The sequence below is a fragment of the Haliotis rufescens genome, unplaced genomic scaffold (genome assembly GCF_023055435.1).
Source record: "Haliotis rufescens isolate VD_foot unplaced genomic scaffold, xgHalRufe1.0.p SCAF_20, whole genome shotgun sequence".
In the NCBI taxonomy this organism is placed as follows: domain Eukaryota; kingdom Metazoa; phylum Mollusca; class Gastropoda; order Lepetellida; family Haliotidae; genus Haliotis; species Haliotis rufescens.
Window position 1 is genome coordinate 14,666,226 of NW_025963891.1, and position 23,681 is coordinate 14,689,906.

General features: G+C 39.0%; 1 protein-coding gene across 1 annotated transcript in view; it reads right to left on the bottom strand.

Annotated features, from left to right (window-relative positions):
* Positions 1–2,847: 2,847 nt before the first annotated feature.
* The window catches only part of LOC124132242 (fringe glycosyltransferase-like), a 62,012-nt gene continuing 41,178 nt past the window's right edge, over positions 2,848–23,681 (bottom strand). Inside the window, exons 8-10 of the mRNA XM_046496049.2 lie at positions 7,749–7,843; positions 6,673–6,755; positions 2,848–5,737 (exon numbers count right to left, since the gene is read on the bottom strand). Of these exons, the coding sequence (XP_046352005.1) occupies positions 5,674–5,737; positions 6,673–6,755; positions 7,749–7,843 (242 nt within the window). The 3' untranslated portion in view covers positions 2,848–5,673. The remainder of the gene's footprint in view (positions 5,738–6,672; positions 6,756–7,748; positions 7,844–23,681) is intronic.

A 23,681-nucleotide genomic window follows, 5' to 3' on the forward strand; every position in this document is an offset into this window, starting at 1 on the left:
ATACTATATCGATAATTACTTGTAAAGACCAGAGACATAACAGTACAATAAACAGCACTGTCTTCACAAATGGACTTTTTACACTATATATTGATAATTACTTTTAGATGAGAGTAAAAACATTTCTGAGATACACAAAATTGTTTAACATTTGCAAAATTCTCCAACATATCAATGAAAATGGACAACAAAAACAAGCAAAGCCATCTTCTGATCATCAACACCTGACTGCTACGGTTTAACATTGTAAAAGACAGTGACATACTTTTGATCAAATGTCTCTTCATCAATGTATAAGGCTAAAAAAAAAGAGTCTTGTTTCTCAGGCACTGCCCACATCATCATAAAGTTCGCTGCACATTTTGTATTAATTTCCATTTAAAAGAAAAAGAAAAAAAAAGAAGTCCTTAAATATTCCAAGTCCTATGGTAGTCAAATACTGTGTTCCAGTATTTTACTTATCAAGGAATACATTTATGTAGGGAGGCCCTTTCCCAGGTTGATTGTAAACAACTGATTATTTGGTTATATACTAGTGCGAACAAAAAAAAAAGAAACAAAAAGACACCGCCCGCCCGCACTATATTTTCAAAAGCCATTGCCTGAGAACCAACTCTTTAATTTTTTTAAGCCTAACTTGTTCAGAAAGGCAATGGTCAGTCGAGAGTAGCTTAAAACTGAATGTTGTTCAATTGATGAACCCAAATACAGGCTTCAAGGATGTTTGCGTGTCAGTGTGTGCGTGAGTCTGTTAACTGCTAGCACAAGTCCAGGCATTTCACCATGGCTGACACCCAGTGCACTAGATCGGGAACTGAACATGGGTGTTTGAGTGGTAAAACCAACACTGGGTTCCTCCTATTATAAGACTAAAAGAGGTTATTACCCAATTGTTTCACATTATTATAGTTAATTATTCATGCCATGAAAGATTGACAATAGTAATAGGAAAGATTTGAGTGGTCCTAACTATTTGAGTAGTATACTTTCCTGCTCGGCAACAGTTTGTGTGAATATGTTCAACAACTGAATGGGTAAAGAAAAGCATGTGTAGATACAGTGTTCCCCTGCTACAACGCTACCTTGGGGGGTCAAAATAATTGAGCGTTATAGACAATCAGCGGTTTAGCCGAGGTGGAGTCCTAGAGGGTAGATGACCAACACAACAGTAAATGGTCAACCATGGCATCGGCATCGAGAGTGAAGGCCTTATGATGCACAGTACCATACTGACTAGAGAGTACAACATTCAAATCTCATCTTAATCAACACAAGCTGCAATGTTTATAAAATCATAGATGACAAGTATTCCAATGTGAGAAATTAACAATGTGTTATTAACAAGACATCACAAATGTCTACCTCAATCATTGGCTGTGTTAATTTGACTTTGTTCAGTTTTGATCATTGGCCAGTATAATTTGAACATTGGCCATCTTAATTTGATCACTGACCATTTAATCATGATCATTGGCCATTTTGATTTGATCATTGGCTGTATCTTAAAAGAGATGTTAAAACAGCATAAACATTTTATAGTTAGAACATTGCTTTCAATATCTGAAATGTTAATACAAGTACAGTGTTCGACATAATAAGCGCCCCGCTCTAATAAGCGCCCACGGCGATATTTGCTAATATATTGGCTAGTGAGCAATCCCAATTAGCACCCTTTCTGATTGATCAATGTACACAAGACTTATTTATCCGCACATAATACGCACTCGTGTGTTATATGCATCGTTTATTATGGGGAATTAAATTCTGGAAAAATATATCTGTCGTACATAAACATTTCAGGCTGTCAGCATACACCACGAAATTTATCTTTCAACTCTGTTTTTCCCCCACCAAAATAATATTCTAATAAGAGCCCCCTATTTCTAATTTTGAGAGCGCCCAGGGTGCTTATTACGTCGAATTCAGTATTAATATTTAGACATCTGATCATTTTTGTAAACAATTCTATAATAGTGATGAGGGCTAATAATATGTAAATATTAACAAATAGAAACTGGCAAATATTTAAGCATGAATACTTTTTCTATGTTAGCTTTCTTAACACTTCAAGGTGCCATTATTGAGCATTATAGGACATAACAAATCCATATTCAAATACTGACATTTAAACAACCATAAAAGGAAACAAATGAACTAAATGGAGAAAAAACATTTGAAGCACAAATACAGAGTAAAAATACTATGTGTGATAACCGTGTATAGTTCTTTCTCCAAAATGATCACAATATTTGCAAAAAATTGAAAAATTGAAACTGAGCACAGAAGCTGAACATCTTATTGGATGAGAAAATAGTATTTCATATACATAGAACACACTGTGTAAAAACGGAAAATTTCCCCATTAATATTTTATGAAGTATCGTATTAAAATCCAGTGTAGACACACTGAATATCAAAGTAATAAAAAACAGGCCAAAATATTCTATTGTTTTCAAAATATTTGGAGGTTTTGAAGATTTCTCTCACACAGAAATTGTTTCAAAATATAGAGAAGCTGGTATAATAAGCTCATTATGAAGAGCATAATCGATTAGAAAATTTGAAATACATAGGTATGCATAGACATATGACAGCAGCAAGCGATTTTAATGCTTAATGACACTTTTTATTTAAACCATACCAAAGCATGTCAGCCAATGTGAGAGGAAAACCCTCTTTGGTGAAACTGGAGCATGGGTACAGCAGGGTATGAAACTCCCAAAAAATTCAGCCAGACCACAGGACTGGCTAGCTGAAATACTTGCCAGCCCTGACCAAAACCTGCCATATGTTTCTCAGGATAATTTAATCAAAAATATGAAAACTGATTGCTTGTAAGCATAAGCGCATCGCTAAGTGTTAGGTTGTCTAAAAGCTAACAGGGTTTCTTTTTGGTTTCATTTTATCATTCATCTTTACATGTGAATTAATGCTTATCATCGAGAAATATTTAGAATATTTTCACCTATGAAATATAACCCAACTGTCGGGCAGAGGGATTTGATAATCTGACAGCCCGAGTCATCCGACAGCCGTCTCGGACGGTCGGGCAGGCAGGTATTTCGAACGCTGGGGTATAGTTCTGACTGCACGGATCATAATGGGGAGACTCTAGGATTGGACCCATGGGTAGGACATGGCCAAGGGGGGCAACTCTGCGCAACATAATTGTAGTAACTTCGGCCAGTGGGTCACCCACAGGGCTGGAAGAATGTAACAATATTTTATTTACAATCAGGCAATACACACTTCCATTATTTTCACACTAAGAAAAACAATGGCGACAAGAAGAAAGCCAGTTTGACAGAAGGGAACCGAGCCTTTTCCTTGTATATCTTGGTAGCCACAGCTCAGATATGAGGTAATATACACATTGGTTAGGTCTGTCTAGAATACAGGTATGTACAGAACATGGTCAGCAAGGATGATTTGTTTTAAACACAGAGAAATACTGGACTAAATATAACAGCTTGGTGCTGGAATCTTCAACAAATGGGTTAATGTAAGGGTATCTGATAAAACACAGTAAGTATGGTCAAATGTGCACTTACAGCACACAACTGCTGATACTGCCATTTTGAAACAGATTGCCGAGAAGCAAACAATACTTTGTATCAATGTGGCATCCTCACTAACACGAGCTTACTTGGGGGAACATCAAAAAGTAGGATTGTGTCTCACTTCCTTATGTGCGGGATTCAGTGTCTACACTAATGTCACAACAAAGTGATTATTTGTTCTTTGGTGTTTTCCCCAAAGGGGATATATTCAGGGATGAGAATGGATATTGAGAATGGATATTTCCTTTTCAGCTGGAACATCTTTGCAATGGAACGTGGTCCATAATGTGGGGGTATTTATGGGGAAAGCCATTAGAAATTTAACAAATTTGTGGTCACAAAAAATCGCGGATCCATGGATTCTCATCCCTGTATATCAGGAAGACAGCTACTTTTTTCTTTCAGGACTTAACGTTTATTGCTGACAATGACTGACTTATTTCATATTCTCTTTTGTCCTGCAATTATTCTCTACACTACTACAATCAAAAAGATCAAGCTTTCTTTATTTTTAGGTTTGATATTGTCTCCTTTATCCTCAGCAAGCAGGAACCTTCATGATATTGTATACCAAGTGAAGACACACCTACTTCAATGTAGAAAAATACTTTATTTGAGCAGTAAAAAGTTTCTTACCAGGGTTCGTCGTCCATCGGGGTGTACATAAAGGGTTATGCGATAATCGTTTGTTTTGAAACACTTTTTGTGTCAAATGTTTTGCAAATTTGTCAATGGCATATCTCCATGCAAAAAATATCAAGAGTAAGGTATCAGCCAAAGTGGCACCAAAACTTCATTTACACATGATTTCATATGGAAATAATGAAGCATTGTGTTTCTTTAATGTTAAACAGAAGCGAGGAAGTAATATTTATGCATTTACAATGGAAGAACTGATGTATTGAATGTACAAAAGTTATTGGCACACAGAGATCAATCTAACACAAAGAATATGGAAAATACATCTACAGATTTGGAATGATACCTAAATTTGTAGTAAAATAAACAAATATATATCTCCAAATACAGATGACAACAAACATATGTACATAATAACAAATCTGAAACGTTTTAAACAACATTGGACCCAGTGTATAATATGGTATGGTAATTCAAAAACAGATATTTCTGTGAAAACTGATCAAAGAACTGGACATGCAATGATTTCTTACAGATTACACACCTGCAGTTTCAAAATCAGTTATGTTCTGTGTGATTTGGAGAGCCCACAGGGAATTTACCTTGTGTTTCTCTATTCATACTTTTTCCACAAAATATCCTCTGAAAACATTCAAAAGTATTTTAAGCCTGTGCAGGCCTCTAGTGCCCTTGTTAAAACTGCTGTGAATGAGACTGTCTGAATATATCCAGACAGGATAGTCTACTATGAAGGGCTATAACAGCTACCCAGATACAGTATATATCTCTGTACAAAGGTGATGTGTATGACGGCAGGTTACGAACAGGTCTTCATCATACTAAAAATCTCATCAACAGATTGTGCTGGAAAAGAAACTACCATACTTCTACCAATCACGACTATCAAGATATGAATTTCTGAACAAATCATTTATTCTTTGGTATGATGAATCAGGCTGACAGCATAATGCCATCGTTAAAGAAAGTCTGTGGAAGCCGAATCTGAAATCACTGACCACAGTTGGAAGACTAAATTCAAGTCAAAGTAAACAAAATTTATGCTAACAACTTCAATAATTACTGTAAAGGTGACGTTTCGGAATGGATCCTTATACCTTTATCAAGCAAGACATATCTTGGAATCTATATAAAATCATAAGGCCTATGTGACTTTGTACTTCATACAAATCATATTCTTGAAAGTTTACCAAATTGTATAACTATTTGTACACTATACAGAACTGTAGCTTTCATAATCAGGACTATTCTCCACACCATTGTCTCAATCATTTGCCCTTGTATGGTGTGGAAAGATTAGACAGAGTTATCTCCCTTTAATATCACAGTTGGTTGTTGCTATTCACAGACTTCATTGGACCCAGAGTGATGTTTGCTGCCTTGTAGCACCTTGTATGTAGTTGACCAATCAGCAGCTGCCTTATATCACGTTATCCTCTCTTCTGACCAATCAGTATCATGAAGAGATGTCTTTACATTCTCTGAATGTTGGGAAGAGGTAACAATGGAGTGATCGGAATCTGAAAACAAAATGGTTTGGTTGTTTTTTTCAGGTTCTGTGAAAGCACACGAGAAAAGGTATTTTAACAAGTTCTGCACAGATTTTTATGCACTTCCATCACAACAAAACACAATTTCAATTTCATCATTTTTTGTATGAATAAAGATTTCCTTCAAATGTTGATTATTAAAGTGAATAGTATATATATATCAGTGAACAAGAGTGAGTGAGTGAGTGAGTGAGTGAGTGAGTGAGTGAGTGAGTGAGTGAGTGAGTGTTGTTTGTTGTTTAACGCTGCACTCAGCCATCTTCCAACTATATGACAGCAGTCTCTAAATAATCGAGTCTGGACCAGACTATCCAGTGATTGACATCATGAGCATCGATCCATGCAATTGGGATACGATGACATGCATCAACCAAGTCAGCGAGCCTGACCACCTGATCCCGTTAGTCGCCTCTTATGCCTAGCATAGTCGCTTTTTACGGCAAGCATGGGTTGCTGAAGACCTAGTCTACACCAGGGCCCTCTTGCACAAAGCGATCTTAGCCCTATGTTGAAAGTAACTCCCATAGTCTAACATAGACTTAAGACAGTCGTAGCGCTAAGATCGCTTTGTGCAAGTGGGCCCAGATCTTCAAGTGATTGAGTGAGTGAGTGAGTGAGTGAGTGAGTGAGTGAGTGAGTGAGTGAGTGAGTGAGTGAGTGGGGTTTAACAGCTTTGAACAGCATTTCAGTTTTATTTCAGCTTGTTGTTAAATGTGGGAAGTCATCAATGCCTGACCATTTGGTGAAACCCAGTAGCATATATCTGATGCAGACAAGGCAAGGATCTGACTGGACCAAGGATTGAAACCCTCAATCAGTGGATGATGGCAGAACCTAGACCACTAGGCCACCCATGCCCCCTACTTCACAGTGAATAAATACACTGAAAGTAAGGTTCTGCTCACCTGGTTGGATCTTCCTGGTCACTGAGACCAGGGACGTTGACGACGTTCATCTTGCCGCTGTACTGGGAGTAGCTGAAGGTGATCTGCAACATAACATAACTACATGATTGTTAACTGTATATTTGCTTTATGTAAGTAAACTAGATGCAGTGCTTCAGATTTGTTATCACCTACCAGTGTGTGGGTTTGTGAACTACTAGTCCGGACTAATGCTGGTTTCATAATACTAGCCCACTGAAATACCATGCTGCAGTGAGTACCCCACTCAGACACAGTATACTGACTCCGAACAGTCTTTGTTTCATCCCCTTAATTCAGAGCGCCAGGCACGGTATAAAAAAATATCATCTTTTAATGTCCTTTGGTTATGATACGGCCTGGGATCGAACTATCAACCAACAATCTGTGGGCATGTAATAGTATGTGAGCAAAATGCTTGGGTCAAAAATTCTATTATATCTCCATGTATTGGTTTAGTGAAGGGATGCCACGTATAGGCCTGTGATAAAGGCCAGGTATTGGTCAGTGATGGAGGCCAAGTATTGGTCAGTGATGGAGGCCAAGTATTTGTCAGTGATGGAGGCCAGGTATAGGTTAGTGATGGAGGCCAGGTATTAGTCAGTGATGGAGGCCAGGTATTGATCAGTGATGGAGGCCAAGTATTGGTCAGTGATGGAGGCCAGGTATTGGTCAGTGATGGAGGCCAAGTATTGGTCAGTGATGGAGGCCAAGTATTTGTCAGTGATGGAGGCCAGGTATAGGTTAGTGATGGAGGCCATGTATTGGTCAGTGATGGAGGCCAGGTATTGATCAGTGATGGAGGCCAAGTATTGGTCAGTGATGGAGGCCAGGTATTGGTCAGTGATGGAGGCCAGGTATTGCTTAGTAAAGGAGGCCAGGTATTGGTTAGAGATGGAGGCCAGGTATTGGTCAGTGATGGAGGTCAAGTATTGGTTAGTGATTGAGGCCAGGTATTGTTTAGTGATGGAGGCCAGGTATTGGTTAGTAGGGTCTGTGATGGAGGCCATGGCCTATTATGCAGTGGATACCTTCGTGATTAAAAAAATATCACTCACCTGTTTGAGTAGGTCATTTGATCTGATGAGCCACAGAGCCTCCAGGTGAGAATGGAAACCATCGATTACAGTCAGGTCCTTCTTTAGTATATAGTCTGTAACATAAGGATCAAGTCTGTAACAGGGATCACACAAACATGTTTCTTCAGTTCTTCTGTAACAAAGAATCACGCTACTGAATGTCTCTAGCTTATGCTTGAAGGAAGAACTATTATCATGCTCAAACTGCCATGTCAATGTTGCATATTACTGCCATGTCAATGTTGCATGTAACTGCCATGTCAATGTTGCATGTAACTGCCATGTCAATGTTGCATGTTACTGTCATGTCAATGTTGCATGTTATTGTCATGTCAATGTTGCATGTTACTGTCATGTCAATGTTGCATATTACTGTCATGTCAATGTTGCATGTTACTGTCATGTCAATGTTGTATATTACTGTCATGTCAATGTTGCATGTTACTGTCATGTCAATGTTGTATGTTACTGCCATGTCAATGTTGCATATTACTGTCATGTCAATGTTGTATATTACTGCCATGTCAATGTTGCATATTACTGTCATGTCAATGTTGTATATTACTGTCATGTCAATGTTGTATATTACTGTCATGTCAATGTTGCATGTTACTGTCATGTCAATGTTGCATGTTACTGTCATGTAAATGTTGCATGTTACTGTCATGTCAATGTTGCATGTTACTGCCATGTCAATGTTGCATGTTACTGACATGTCAAATAAAAACTTGGAAATGGATTCATAAAAAAAATGTGCATCTACTGTGATGCAGAAAATTTGTATGCATGATTAGGAATGAATGCTATTTCATATGTGGTACACATGCCACTTCAAGTTATTTTCCTTACATAATCCTTTACAAAGTACAATACACATGCATGCTTTGTGATCTTCTAGTGCTAGCAAGTTTCATGTCAGTTGGGGTATTTGTGTGGATGATGTTCTCTGGGGCAAGTTAGTGTGTCTTCAACTTCATCAAACACTGGGAATAATGAAGAAAAAAGCTGTTTTATTTTTATCAACATCATTAGATTCAATTTTTGACACTTCTCTGGGCCCCCCTTCTGATGCTTAGGACCCTCATTTTTTAACCTGGATCCCTACAATGAAAGGCTGCGAGTCTCCTGGACCCTCAAAATTAATAATCTATTAATAAACATTCCTGATTCAAGTCAACAGAGAGGGTTAACGTCAAACTTGAATTAAATTGTTGGCCTCCTCAATACAAGATTTCCATGACTGATACAAAAACTTGTTTAGAACGAAAAATATTCACACCATGATTAGTCCATAGAGATGTAACTTTGATGCCATTAACCAGTTCTTGCAATCAATATTAATGCAGCACACAGCATTTGTTTCATGGCGACATCAGCCTCTCAATCACCGTTTGTTTTAGCGTTTGTTTCTTCTATCAGTGACCTGTTACAGTATGGTCCATCACCAGCAACCTGAAGTCTCAAGTAATAGTTTCCTAGGCATTATTTCAAACTGGAGAGTCCTGTTATGATTGCCTTAAAGTCTATTACATTATCTGACCAAAATAATTCCCCAAACTCAATCAGTCAGACACATTATGTGGTATATAGTTTGTAGGTGACATTAATTAACACTCTTTCAAAGTGACTGTGGTATATGGGCAAACAAAACACAATTGTGGTTGGCATAAGTTTTGACAAAATTGGCAATAAACAAGTCACTTAGAAAGAATAAATGCTATAACATTTGCAGTTACCTAGCACCTCATTTTGCACATAATCTCATGTTTTGTTGACTTCAACATGGCCACGCCATAAAGTTTGTCTTGAATGTTTCCGAACAACTAAAAGGTGTGTCCCCAGAAAATAAAGCATTTTTCTTCATTCCACCAATGCTTTGAACTCTTTGAAAATATCTTTAATCTCAGTACAGCTGTGAAAGGAGGATGAAAGATTTTCAAAGCCTTATGCAATATTTTTAACACACTATGAAGCAGCAGTCTCATTTCTCAACTCTAGAGCTGTACAAGTCTTCAGCCTTCTTTTTACAATGAGCATGTTACAATGGTTGTCGGATTACTGCTTTGGGAGAAGAGATAGTCATTCCCCATAAACCCAATCCTTTTTAAGTCCAGTTTTATTTCCAGCATCAAACAAACCCGTTTTGATGTAGACCTTGAAGTGACACAAAATGACTTTGTCTAACATTTCCACCTCAACAAATAATCAATAACAGGATCCTTTATGAGGCCACTACAGATGGAATTACTGGCTCCTCGGCTTTCGGAGTTTTTATCGAAAGTTGGCGGAGGATAACTTACAACATGCAGAACTTAGTTTTGACGATTTCTCTCTGTAACCCCATGATACAGATACATTTGACTCATGAACTATTGATGACTTCATGAAATGGGTTCAGTTCCGTATCTTGTGAGACATTGCCATGATAATGCTGTGGAAGAGAATTCTGTGCAGAATAGCATATTATAAAATGTTAAAGAGTGATTAACAGGGTCAGAACAAACCTCAAAGATTCAGCCTGGGTAAAATAGAGTGACCTCGTAATGCTAAAACAATGGGGAAATTTGTACCAGCAGCAGAAATTGGCACTCGTCCTGTAGTCCTTGCCAAACTGCCCAATAGTTAAGGTATCATAAGGACTAGTTGAAATTTGCCGTTTTAAAGGGTTTGTACTATTATCATGACTAATGGACTAAAAATGTTAGTTTCTATTGCTGACCAGCCTGCAGGAATTTGTACTAGCACCGGGCTAGTGTTAAGTTCTAACCATGGATTAAACATGATTAGACATTACTGCTTCCCATAAGCATATTTTAATCTCATATGTTGGCATAATAGAAACAAAAGCTGAATATGTAGAGGCGTTTATCACTTGGGATCCCACTAGCACAGCCTTGTGATGACTAATGTCTGGTCAACAGTATGTCAGTTATTTCCTGGCATATCAGCTTAATGTGCGACAGAATGATGTAGGTTCAAGACTTTGACCACTTTCTTCAAACCTGCAAACATGGGTATGGTGCCGACAAACCATGAATCATAATTAGGGTTGAATTAAGGTTTTGATCCCATAATTATAGAATTCTAGCTGCCAACGGAATGGACGCCCATCTGCACAACATATAGCAGCTACATTGACGACCGTCCCACTCCCTATCATGGTATCACCATAGTTACTTTACTAAACCTCCTGCTCTAATATGTGCCAACTGAACAACTTCTCGACCAATCTGCAAGCAACCTTCATAAGTGTCCCTACAAAGATATTTCTTGTGTACATTACACATTTTACAGAAAACAGCAGCGTAAAAGGAATATATAGCTGCCATAATAAAAATGTTTTTGTTTCATCAACATTTGAACGTAGTTTGTTCACTTCCACTCGATCTCTGTAGAGAAATATAACATGTGTATAGCAGTAATGAGCACCCTATTGTTATTTTTCTGCCGCCAACAGTGTTTATTACAGTGAATATGGTATTGAACTCAGAATAGAAAATATGCACTTGGGAGCCATGAGGCAAACTCTGATTACACATATATTGCAATAGAGGACTAATAGTAATAGTATCAATAATGATACACAATCTGCTTTGGGGCAGTGTTGTTGCTCAGTCGCCTGAGAAAGTTACAAATCTATTGTTGCCTAAAGGATATTGAGTTCCTCAAGTCAATAACATGTCATCATATCTCATCATCTGTACGTACACAATTTCTAAATAATCCCATCCTTTATCCAATGTGTATCTCCAACAATTCAAAAACCTGTTTATTTCTTACGGCTCCAAAGGAATGTTCACATTTCTATACAGCATTGAATAAAGTCTATTCACATAACAAACTTGTGGCACAGAACACACTCCTCCCATCCTTGTGTCGTGGTCCGCTGAGTCACCCAGGATCAGCTTTCCTGTTTCTCAATAGGCGCATACAGCATGACCTTCAGCTCACCAGGTCAACTGTTCCGCACGACTAAACTGCCAGTCTCATTTGAAAGCATCTTTTTTATAAGGTACACATGCGAGGGCTCCCATGTCAAATAGTTAATGTAGGAATTCTCAATAGAGGCTGACGGCATCATATTATTGTATATTTTTATGGCTTAGTTAATTGGTCTGATGCATTCAGGTGTCAAAAGCACACTTGCCTTGACATACGCTTGGCACAAAAGACTATATGTTCTGATGGAGCATGGATATTTTATGTGGATATATGGGCTTGCTGGTGTCAGCCACTGACAACTCAGACTGCAACTATCAAACACCTTGTTTTATATAACTTCATGTCAAGACTGTTGAACCTTACAACTTGATTTAGAAACCTAATTGTAACAGTTCAAACTATGTAGTACTGGGTGCCGTTGTACAAGGCAATCTAAACGCTAAGGTGATCGCAACTCCCATACCTTACGACAATCATAGCACTAAGGTTGTTTTGTACAATGACACCCTGATCTCAAACGTTCAATCATGTTTGTTTTAGCTTGTTTTAAGGTGCTGCAATAAAATGAATTTCATATATTACAGTAACTACTTCATTTGAACATGACTACAACGGTCGTCAACAGTGTAGAAAATGTCAACTTGAAAAGGATCTAAATGTAGCCAATGGTGGAGTGGCTATTCTCACTCCTACAGTGCTGCACTCTCTACAGTCAAGGACGTGGAACCTGCTTCCACACTTCACTATTAAGTAGGCAGTTAGAAATCTCATATTCCTTGACACCTTGTAAGTACTTGACTATTGAGCACAAGTGGAGGAGAGAAGAACAATACGTAACCTTCTTTGCAAGAAAAAAATATCTTACTGAATAAACAAACAAAAAATCATTAGGATTTTCTTCTTAAATTGACAGATTTGACATTGTGATTATTCGCAGCATGTGTTTGAACACAACTCTTCAGGGAATGTTCAAGCTAGATTTATGTCAAGGATTCATGTCCCATAGTCAATCTGCATCCTACTTTTACTGCAGCCAGTACAACACAAGATACCAGGAACAATCTAACACCATAACATTATTTGTCTATTTATATGCGACTAGACTCCAAACACGAATCAAGCCCAGGGCAACAGGACTAGAGCGCATACATATTGCATTCTCAACTTCCTGGGGTTCACTCCACCACAGCTGCCTGTAAGACACTCATCCTACCAGGCACCCAGTCGCTGCAAGGAGAACAAACACACAAGCTAAGCTAAACTGTTATCCTGTTGCACCTTCATTTACTACTGAATATTTGTTTTTTTGTTTGTTGTTTAACACGGCACTCAGCAATATTCCAGCTGTATGACAGCGGTCTGTAAATAATCAAGGCTGGACCAGACAATCCAGTGACTGACATCATGGGCATCAATCCATGCAATTGGGATCAATGACATGCTTCAACTAAGTCAGCGAGCCTGACCACCCGATCCCGTTAGTTGCCTCTTATGACAAGCAGAATATTTTTAACTAGCACATATTTTGAAGTGATTATTAGTTTATAATTTCAACATTTGTTCTGTCTTCAACTAAAAAAGAACGGATAATATGGAGGACTAACCACTAGGCTACCCCACCATCCCCATCACTTTAGAGATTAAAAATTAGTATGAATATATTCATCCATACATCAACTCTTACCAATTATCCATTCCATTCTTTTACTTTGAACTTTGCATTATGATATGTAGCTGATAAAATAATTTGTCAGTTCCTTTTTCTTTTGCAATTTCTTGAAAAGAAAAATGATCACCTCTCTCAGTTACATACCTTAAAAATACTTGTGTTTTAAAAATTCACAACATTTACTGACAAACTTTATGTTGCATAAGACCTTCACATTTTGCATACAGCATCACCAAGCTACTGTACTGAATGCATGCATATAAGCCTCATCAGCGATAATACAATATAAGCAGTCGTGCTATTCCCTGATGCATCAATGAATCACAGAACATATTCTTCAGGACATGACAACAGATAGATCATTGTTAAGGCAAAAAGATATTCTGTCCATACACCAGCGTAAACGCTGCCGATAGAGGTGAAGGCTATACTGGTTGACTGTCTATAGGTGCGTCAGTAACACGTACCCCTGCGCTGTCAGTTTGGGGTTGGACCGACTGGGTCAGCACACTTGTGTGATGTGAAGGGAAGATAAATTGAAAATGATTGCCCATTGTCATATCTGCACCAATGCAGCACCAACCTTAGACTTACGGATCGTGTCTCCCATTATTTGGGTAAACGAAGGGCCAGGTTTCAGTAAGTTTGGGCTAGAATATGGCTGAACTACTGCCGATATCACTACAGATACAGTGACTGTGTTGGTTCAGAGACCATAATAGTCTATTATATGGTTGGTTTAACACCATTTTGAACAGGTATATCACAGCAAGTCAGCTTGATTTGGAGGAAACCCTGAAGTGAAACAGGCTTTAAATGTTAACCACTTTGGTGAGACCCAAGAGCATGGCGCTAACAAACCTGGAAACATTCAGGATGACTCTGGTAAACCCATGGCACAGGGTTCTGGCACAAGCTCCTCACAGTGACAGCTGTTCCCACTGTTAGACGATGCTTGGAGTTATACTCATAAAACGACTGACCATTTACAAAAAAGTGATGACCGTCGTGACGCTAAATACTTTTCCTCCTGCTAAATATTTTCTTTGTTTGTCAAATAAAATTTCAATTTAATTTCAACCTTCATGTGATTGGTATAGAGAGAATGTAAGAGGGAAATTGGGTACTTTTCCTTCAGTCTGCAATCTCAACCCAATCTGATTAAAAAAAAATAATCAAACTTTCATCTGGTAAGTAGTAAGTCAGTTGTAAAAATTCTCTATAATGGCATTCCCAGAGCGATACATAAAAATATAAATGTCTACATTTGGTGTTTGAGAGCAAATTTCAAAATTCTTGTCATGGCTGCTTCCACATTGGTGGCACCAATGTTACACGCTGGGAAAGAACTTGGTTTCTTAGACTCCCAAGGGAAACAACTTTGCACAGTGAATGGTGGCACTGTCAGATGGGCCACCTGCGCACCCTCCACCCACCCCCTCCCCATGTCCGGGGTTTTCTGATCTTTCAGTGACTAAACACAAGGAACATAACACATGTACCTTCAGCCCACACAACAATTTGACCACAGAGTGTTTAAACTCAGTTACTGTGCCTATATTAGTGCAGGTAAAACACGTCATCAGCCAGGCTATCGTGTCACTAACTGCACTGTAATTATAGTGGGGGAGGTACACATAGATGATATTGGTGTTTAGGGAAGTAGATGACAATGTTTGTTTTGTTTGTTTATTGCTTAACACACCGCATTCAGCAATATTTCATTGTGCCTATGTTGGTGGGTTTCACTAGCTATGCTGGTGGGTTTCACCATGCCTGTGGTTGCAGTTTCACCATGCTTATTCTGGTGGGTTTCACCGTGCATATGATGTAGGGTTTCACTGTGCCTAAGCTGGTGGGTTTCACTGTGCTGATGCTGGTGGGTTTCACCATGCCTATTCTGGTGGGTTTCTTTGTGCCTATGCTGGTGGGTTTCACTGTGCCTTTGCTGGTGGGTTTCTTTGTGCCTATGCTGGTGGGTTTCACTGTACAGATGCTGGTGGGTTTCTTTGTGCCTATGCTGGTGGGTTTCACTGTACAGATGCTGGTGGGTTTCTTTGTGCCTATGCTGGTGGGTTTCACTGCGCCTATGCTGGTGGGTTTCTTTGTGCCTATGCTGGTAACCCACCATCATAGGCACAGTGAAACCCACCATCATAAGCACGGTGAAACCCACCAGCACAGGCATGGTAAAACCCACAATCATCGGCAAAGTGAAACCCATCAGAATAGTCATGGTGCATGGTTATCATAGGAGGGGGCTAAATGGACCAGATTTCAATGTCATTTCCACTTCTCTCACATTTAATACTGCCATAAGATATTGTACTCTATTGTGTAACTGCTGTGCAGTAATTTCTATTGATTTGTAAACCTAGTTCATTGTGTAATACAATTGTTGATTGTTTGTTGGATTCACACAAAGTTCGTTTACGTACAGATTTCTGGGTTAACATATTGTTTCAATTTAGGAATCAACACATAACAACATCAACCACTGGTTTGCTTGGCCCAAAGATGATTATTTACACGCTGTCATTACGTAGCTGCAATGTTGCTGAGTGCAACATTAAACAACAAAGTCAAACAAGAAAGTCTATATCTACAGGAGGTTTAAGTGACCAAAAGCAAGGGCAGATCCAGCATGTTTAAAAGGAAGGGGTCAATTTTCCTGCCTACAACACACTACATCTGGTTTTCAAAATGGGGGCAGGGGGTTTGTAAAGCAAGTGTAGCTGTGTGCTTGTACAAGGAGTAGTGTGTTGGGCCGGATACACCATCAAGTGGTGGTAACCCCCGCCTGCTGCAACAAGGCATAATGACATGATGACCTTTATACTGCACTTGACTGCAGCACACAAACGCCATTATACTTTCTGTCATTTTACAACGATTTAAAGGCAAATGCACGGCACTTATCCTGTCTTAATATATCAGCAAAAACTAATTTCTTCCCTCTCTAAAGTTCAAATGTAGCCATTCTGTGTTTAACATTGGATATAAAAAAGAAAAGATCTGCAACATATAAAGCTACTCAGGATATGTACATTACATCCCTACGACTGTGACCTGCGTCTACGTCTGTGACAAGTGGTTGATTGGTGGGTGTGTAGGTAGGTAGATGTGTAGGTAGGTGTATAGGTAGGTAGGCAGTGTGAAAGTGTTGGGGGGGGGGGGAGGGGGGGGGGGGCCTTTCTTAACACATAATAAAACAAGTTGCAGCACTAACATTGATGAAATGAAATCATAATATAAATATCAAGAGTATGTGAACTCGAAATGAAAGTAATCCTTATCATGTTCAGATGGTGCATCCTGTTAACTTACGTCAGTCTAGTCAGATAGCTGTCTGAGGAATCACTCTACTGAAGTGCCTAAAGTATACCAATTGTGACCACACCCATTGGCATTCAAAATGGCTGCCTTGAATTGAAATATTCAGAAGTTCTCATGCCAACAGATGTTTCATTGAAGATGTGCATTGTGCAAGAGAAAGCCCATCTTCCCGAGGCAAGGGCGTTAACAGACTATAAAAGTCCAGTTTCGCCCCTTGCCGAAGTAGGCTGGAATTCCGGAGTTACATTTTTGGGGGACTAATGAGTCTTTGCATAGTCCTAATGAACTAGACATCTGGTTCATAAACAGCATGGATTTCAATGTGCTGATTTCGGTTGACTGAAAAAGCAAAACATATGTACCGCCAACTGGGCTTCAACAGATATTTTGCAAATCTTTTCATGTTTTTAATCAAGGTGCTCATGTGATCTGACGCACCTCGTGAGGTAAGGCCTGTTATATTACAACATAGATCTTGATTATCGATTAAGTTGTCTTGACTGGGCGCAGCATTTTGTTTGAAGCAATTGCAAGTGATATAAGAGGTGGAATGTGATTGGTCAACAGGAGGGACTTAGAAGGGACATAACTCGTAATAGCCGGTGGTGGTGCAACGATCGAGCCTGGAAATTCCAGCCAAGTTCGGCAAGACTGAAAACTGTACTCTTACAGTCAGTTAGTCAACTCCTCCCTTGACTCGGGACGATGGAGAACGCCCAAAGTGACGCGGTGTGGATGACTAACATGTCTGTAACAAATGTTCATTGAACTTCATGATTATATTTGTAATCTATTTTATTCAAATTTTCATTCAATATTGTTTACATAAATTTTTGTCGAAATTTACATCAATCACGATCAGATTACAACTATTGATGACATTTAACAAACCTTAGTTGACACGTTACAAGTCTTATTTGCTGTAATTTGACTATCATATGTCAACAAATTGTTTTTTCGCAATTGAAATAGCAACACCACGGGAAGCCACAAACAGTGACTCTTCAAATTATTCCATACTTAAAAAAATTCTGTCAACATCACAAGTATTTCACTTGAGCGTGCACCCTGTCGAAGATTTGACAAACCAAATAATTTAGGAGAATAAGCATTTTCGGAATAAGCAATTCGATTTAAGTGCTAACACTAACAGAGGGATCATAGATATAGCATAGCAAAGTGAGCTAAACCTCAATGCTACAGTAATCAGCAAAAATTACCTAGACATATTACAGACCAATAACAACCAAATGATTGAGATGGTATCAACAAATACCATACCCTATAAACACTTGATAAGTCAATCATTGCAATTAGTCAGCAAAACCAGATCCCAGCAGTAAAATCCAATGACACGGTCCCCGAGCTCAAAAACTGCTAATTTCATATCTACAATCTAAAGTGGACACTGTCACGAAAGGAGATAGCCATCTCCAACAACCTGCTCTAATATGGCTGTCATCGAGTGTCAGCTGTGACAAGAGAAGTCAGTCTACACAAAAGCCCTGCCACATATGATCAGAAACAACCTTTAGGACTTTGTCTTGTTCCGCCATTGTGACTCCACTGATTCCAGCTATGCTACAAGGGACTATCAAATGAAGACAAATTACTTCACAGCCAGTGTACTTCCAGCAGTTTAATTTGATTGTAACGATATCTCATGTCTCTTTTGTGTCTGCCTTGTTACAAGAGAAGATGGTGGTATTTTCAAAACTCAGCTTGAAATGATCAAAGGTCATTGAGTTTTGCTGTAATGGTACCATGACATTGCATGAAAGTGACGCTTACAAATGCAATCATTTCCCCATGAGAGCATTGTACAAGATGTGCATGATTACAGACCATACTGTAGCATAGTCTCAGCATGGAGAGGAATCTGAACAGACATCCTTTTACTAAAAAGCTGCGTTTCTTCATCAGGACATGGCAAGAGGTGACAGCCTGGAGTGGAGCTTGTGCAATGTGTTTGACACAATTGTGGTTGGGACCGACTTAGGTCACAAATCCACTGGGTTGAAAATTAAAATCAATGCTTCACACTGCTGTATATACTTCAACAGACATAATTTGAAGACATGAAGAAGGGATGTACACTACGATGGAGGCAAAAGCTGATGGCAGAACTTGCCTCATGGGTTTTATCCCAAACTTCTTGCATCAAGTGCCATAAACAATGAGTGAGTTAGTGAGGTCCAGAGAGTGAGTGAGAGTGAGTGAGAGTGAGTGAGGTTGAGTGAGTGAGAGAGTGAGAGAGTGAGAGAGTGAAAATGAGTGAGGTTGAGTGAGGTTGAGTGAGAGTGAGTGAGGTTAAGTGAGTGAGAGAGTGAAAATGAGTGAGGTTGAGTGAGAGTGAGTGAGGTTGAGTAAGTGAGGTTGAGTAAGTGAGTGAGTGAGGTTGAGTAAGTGAGTGAGTGAGTGAGTGAGTGAAAGTGAGTGAGGTTGAGTGAGTGAGTGAGTGAAGTTGAGTAAGTGAGTGAGTGAAAGTGAGCGAGCGAGGTTGAGTGAGAGTGAGTGAGTGAGCGAGGTTGAGTGAAAGTGAGCGAGTGAGTGAGTGAGTTAGTAAGTGAGGTTCAGTGAGTGAGTGAGTGAGTGAGTGAGTGAGGTCACATGTCAGGGGGACCTGTACAGGCTAATGTTGATGGCATCGGCTACCATTCATGACAATGAGTACAATATTTTTGGAATGTTTTTTTCTTCTTCTCAAAAGCAAAACATGGGTCAAAAGAAAATTGAATCATTGGAAATTGTTGGCTTTTTCTTCAAATGTGAACATTCTGTGATGTGATCAGGTCCACTACACACACTAAGTGTTCGCCTTATATTGAAACGTAACAAAGAAATGACATCCATAAACGATCAGTGAACACGTCAAGATAGTTTAGCCACATCAACATGTTTCACTGTGGATGCTGAGATTGTCACTTCACCTTATTCATGCTGCTTCCTCACAAATGTCAGACCAACCAGACAAGCGCGTGTTTGCTATGACATAATGATTGATTTAATCAACTCTCATGACAAGTATAGGTTTCTTGGGACCAATTATCTGGCTGAATAAGTCTCAGAACACCAGCCTCTCAGACACAGTTATAATCTGATCAGAATCAGAAAGTGATCAGAAAGTGATCAGAAAGAAGAAATATATTTCATGTGGCCTTGTAACAGCCACTTATATATTCCTGTTTGATTAATAGTAAAAAGACATATTTCCTAAAATATTTGATTGATTGATTGTTGTTTAACGTCGGACTCAGCATTATTCCAGCTATATGATGGTGGTCTGTAAATAATCAGGTCTTTACCAGACAAACCAGTGATTGACATCATGAGCATCGATCCACCCAATTGGGATACATGACAAGCATCAACATAGTCAGCGAGCCTGACCACCTGATCTCGTTAGTAGCTTCTTACGACAAGCATAGTCGCCTTTTACGGCAAGCATGGGTTGCTGAAGACGTTTCCTAAAATAATTGTATGGCACCTTAATCTGACACAAAATAATTTAGGTACATACTTTATAAACTACTTCTTGAAGAGAACAGAGTATTCAAACGGTACTTTCAATTGGATCCAACCTATGATAAGGTTATTACTTGTCACATGACACTACCACCGTGTTAATCATTTATAGTTATTGAACAGATCGAAATACAAGGTTCTAGGAAGCTACTTCGAGACAGCAATTTACATGAAAAAATATTTTTCGATCTTAAAAAGGCAATTAAAATTTGATACCAATATGTTATGTGAAACACATCTAGTACACTAAACAATAATAAACATGAAAATAAACAAGAGTGACCATGATCAAAGGAATAGTTCAGGATTAGGTTTATTGGCGCAATCTTGACTGAAACACAATTCTAAGTCTTGGAGCTAAAGACAAGCATTTGTAACTGGATATACCAAATAATCCCACGTATTGTGTGATTTCGTCCAATCTCCGACTATGTAGGCGATCAAACATAATGACAGTCACGTTATCTCTCATTCTTGCATGTTCAGGGAAATTAGGGTTTTGTTTGATGTTTGCCGATAGATCACTGATTAAATATATTCCCGATGTAATAATATTGTTCAAAGGAAACTGTCACTGTTTTATTTCCATTGAACTCAAGCTTGTATATTTATAGTGTCTTTGACAATACTGACTAAATTATCAACAGGCATTTCATAATGACTTCTTGGGAATATGAAAGTAAAACATGACTACTAAAGACGGACAAGTAAATTCAAAGTTCCTTAGTTGTTGTTTTTTAACTGCGTCCCTGAAATGTCTATTGCATCTGTATCTGTGTACTTGTTATGTTGAGAACAAGGCTTCAAGACTGATTCCCTTGCTAGGGCAACAAATCAAAAATAAACCTTGTAACTACAGTAACCTGATTGACTTAACACTTCACTTGCGACATTCCAAGGTCTATAACTAGCTGTCAAGACAGACATAGAAACAAAGTATTGTGTCACCAGGCACACATTTACAGCCAGAAGTCTTGTCAAACCTCATGTTTCAACATCAGTAAGGACAAATAGGGTCTGACATCGTGTTATTCAACTTAAATAGTACAATATGAATACATGTGTCTGCTGTACCGGTGCTGGCCTGCCGAGACACCAGTTTAACATGGATAACCCCCCACCCACCCACTTTAATGTGGAGCACAAGGCTGGTTAACAACAAGTACCATCCTTTTAATGTCTGTTGGTATGCTGAGGCTGTAACGATAGACATTACAGTGAGCATGGTTTTATGCCGCTTTTAGCAATATTCCAGCATTATCACGGCGGGGGACAGAAGAAATGGGGGACAGAAGAAATGGGCTTCACACATTGTACCCATGCTTGGAATTGAACACGGGTCTTCAGCGTGACGAGCGAACACTTTAACCACTAGGCTACCCGACTGCCCCGATAGACATTAAAAGATCCGTTGGTGCTCGGCATTAATTGGATGAAACACCACCTGGTGTCAGTATCTCGTGTAGAATGTGAGTGGGGTATCTACCAGCAGGCACCTACAGCCCAATGTATATACTACATAGTAAGTACAGTATACAGTTCTCTTAATATTATTCTATACTTGAAATGTCCACATAAAACTATATCCACATAAGCAGAGCTACAGATAAGCTTGAAATATGTAAAATACCACTCAAAACTAATCAAAATCCAATTACTTTCAAATAACTTGCGTACAGAAACGCATGCAATAAATGGAAAACTCAATTGTTTGAAAACAGCAAGGGTAAATACCCAATGAAGCTTTTTCAACATGCGTACAATGGAGCTAATTTCCGAAACACAATTACGAGCTAATTTACTTTCCGAGTCAAGCCCATATTTATGAACCGTTATTTCATTTTTTTTAAAATATCAAAATGCTTACTCATTTTGGGAAAAACTCAATAGATGAATAGATGAATGAAAAAATATTGGTTACCCAATGAAAAATGTAATAACCCAATTAAAATAGAAACCTTTGAGTAAAAACTCAATTGCTAAAAAACCTATCTGGAGCTCTGCATTAAACTTGATTAGACTACTGAAAAGATGTAGAAAAATACACAAATCCTCACATTCCCAGACGTGTACATCATGAACTCCCAAACAATAGTGAGTGAGTGAGTTGGGTTTAATGCCGGTCCTAACAGTATTCCAGATATATCATGGCATGTTAGCTTGATGTGGGAGGAAAGCCCAAAGTGATGCAGGTCTTAGACGTCTACCACTTTGGTGAAACCCACGAGCACAGGTATGGTGCTGACAAACATAATCGGGGTGAACAGTGATTCAAACTCACATTCATAGTTTTCTGGCGTGCCTAAGGGGGGCTACTTTGCACAGCGAATTGCGCGCCTTAGATGACTTGGCTACCCCCCAAACAATAATATTGGCACTGCAGCCATAATAAATCTAAGTTGTGTACTCCGATTGTTAGTCCTTACTTCAACTGATTTGAAATACATATACACATTTCTCTCTGGACCCGTGAAGATTCCAGGGTAGAATAGGTCTTCAGCAACCCGTAAAAGGCGATTATGCTTGTCGTAAGAGGTGACTAACGGGATCAGGTGGTCAGGCTCGCTGGCTTGGTTGATGCATGTCATTGATCCCAATTGTGTGGATCGATGCTCATGATATTAATCACTGGATTGTCTGGTCCAGACTCGATTATTAACAGACTGCCGTCATATAGCTGGAATATTGCTGAGTGCAGCGTTCAACAACCAACCAACCAACATTTCTCTATGATTAGAGTGAGTGAACAGTGGCTTATGCCACCATCAGCATTATTGTATCTATAGCCTATGTCAAGCCTCCTTGTGCACCTTCCAATCCCCACGTGGCGAGACATCTTACAATATATAATGGTCTTTATTAACATTTTGCCTCATAAAGGTGATAACGTTGTCTGAGTATTTAATACTTGGGGCATGAAACAGCTCAACTTTACTTCTCTCTACCTACCCAAATATTCTGTTGAGGATGATAAGAAATGCATTGACATCCTTGCACAAATACTGTGAGTACGTGGGAACAGAAATATGTGCTAATATCCCCTGGAACTTGAGCACCTCATCAGTAACCCTCAGAAATAACTGTACGCAAGGTGGATAATACACAGATAGTTGAACAATGTGCAACACCTTCTTGTTTACCAAGAAACAACAGTTTCTGTTTAAACCCTCTCCTCTTTCCAATATTCAGTCAGTAAATATTTGCAAAATATATACCCAGCTTTCCCTGTGAATACTTTGTATGAAGTCCTAGCAGCAGGTTTGATTTTTGTCCCTGGTTTTGTGCACACATAGATTTCTTCTTTATTGATCATTGAAAGACAAACTAATTCTTGGGTCCCCACAGTACTGGTACAGTGGAATGCTGTACCACAAGTCTCCTACAGATGGCGCCACTGGTTCATACAGGAAGCAACCCTGTAGTACTGCAGTAAATAGCCA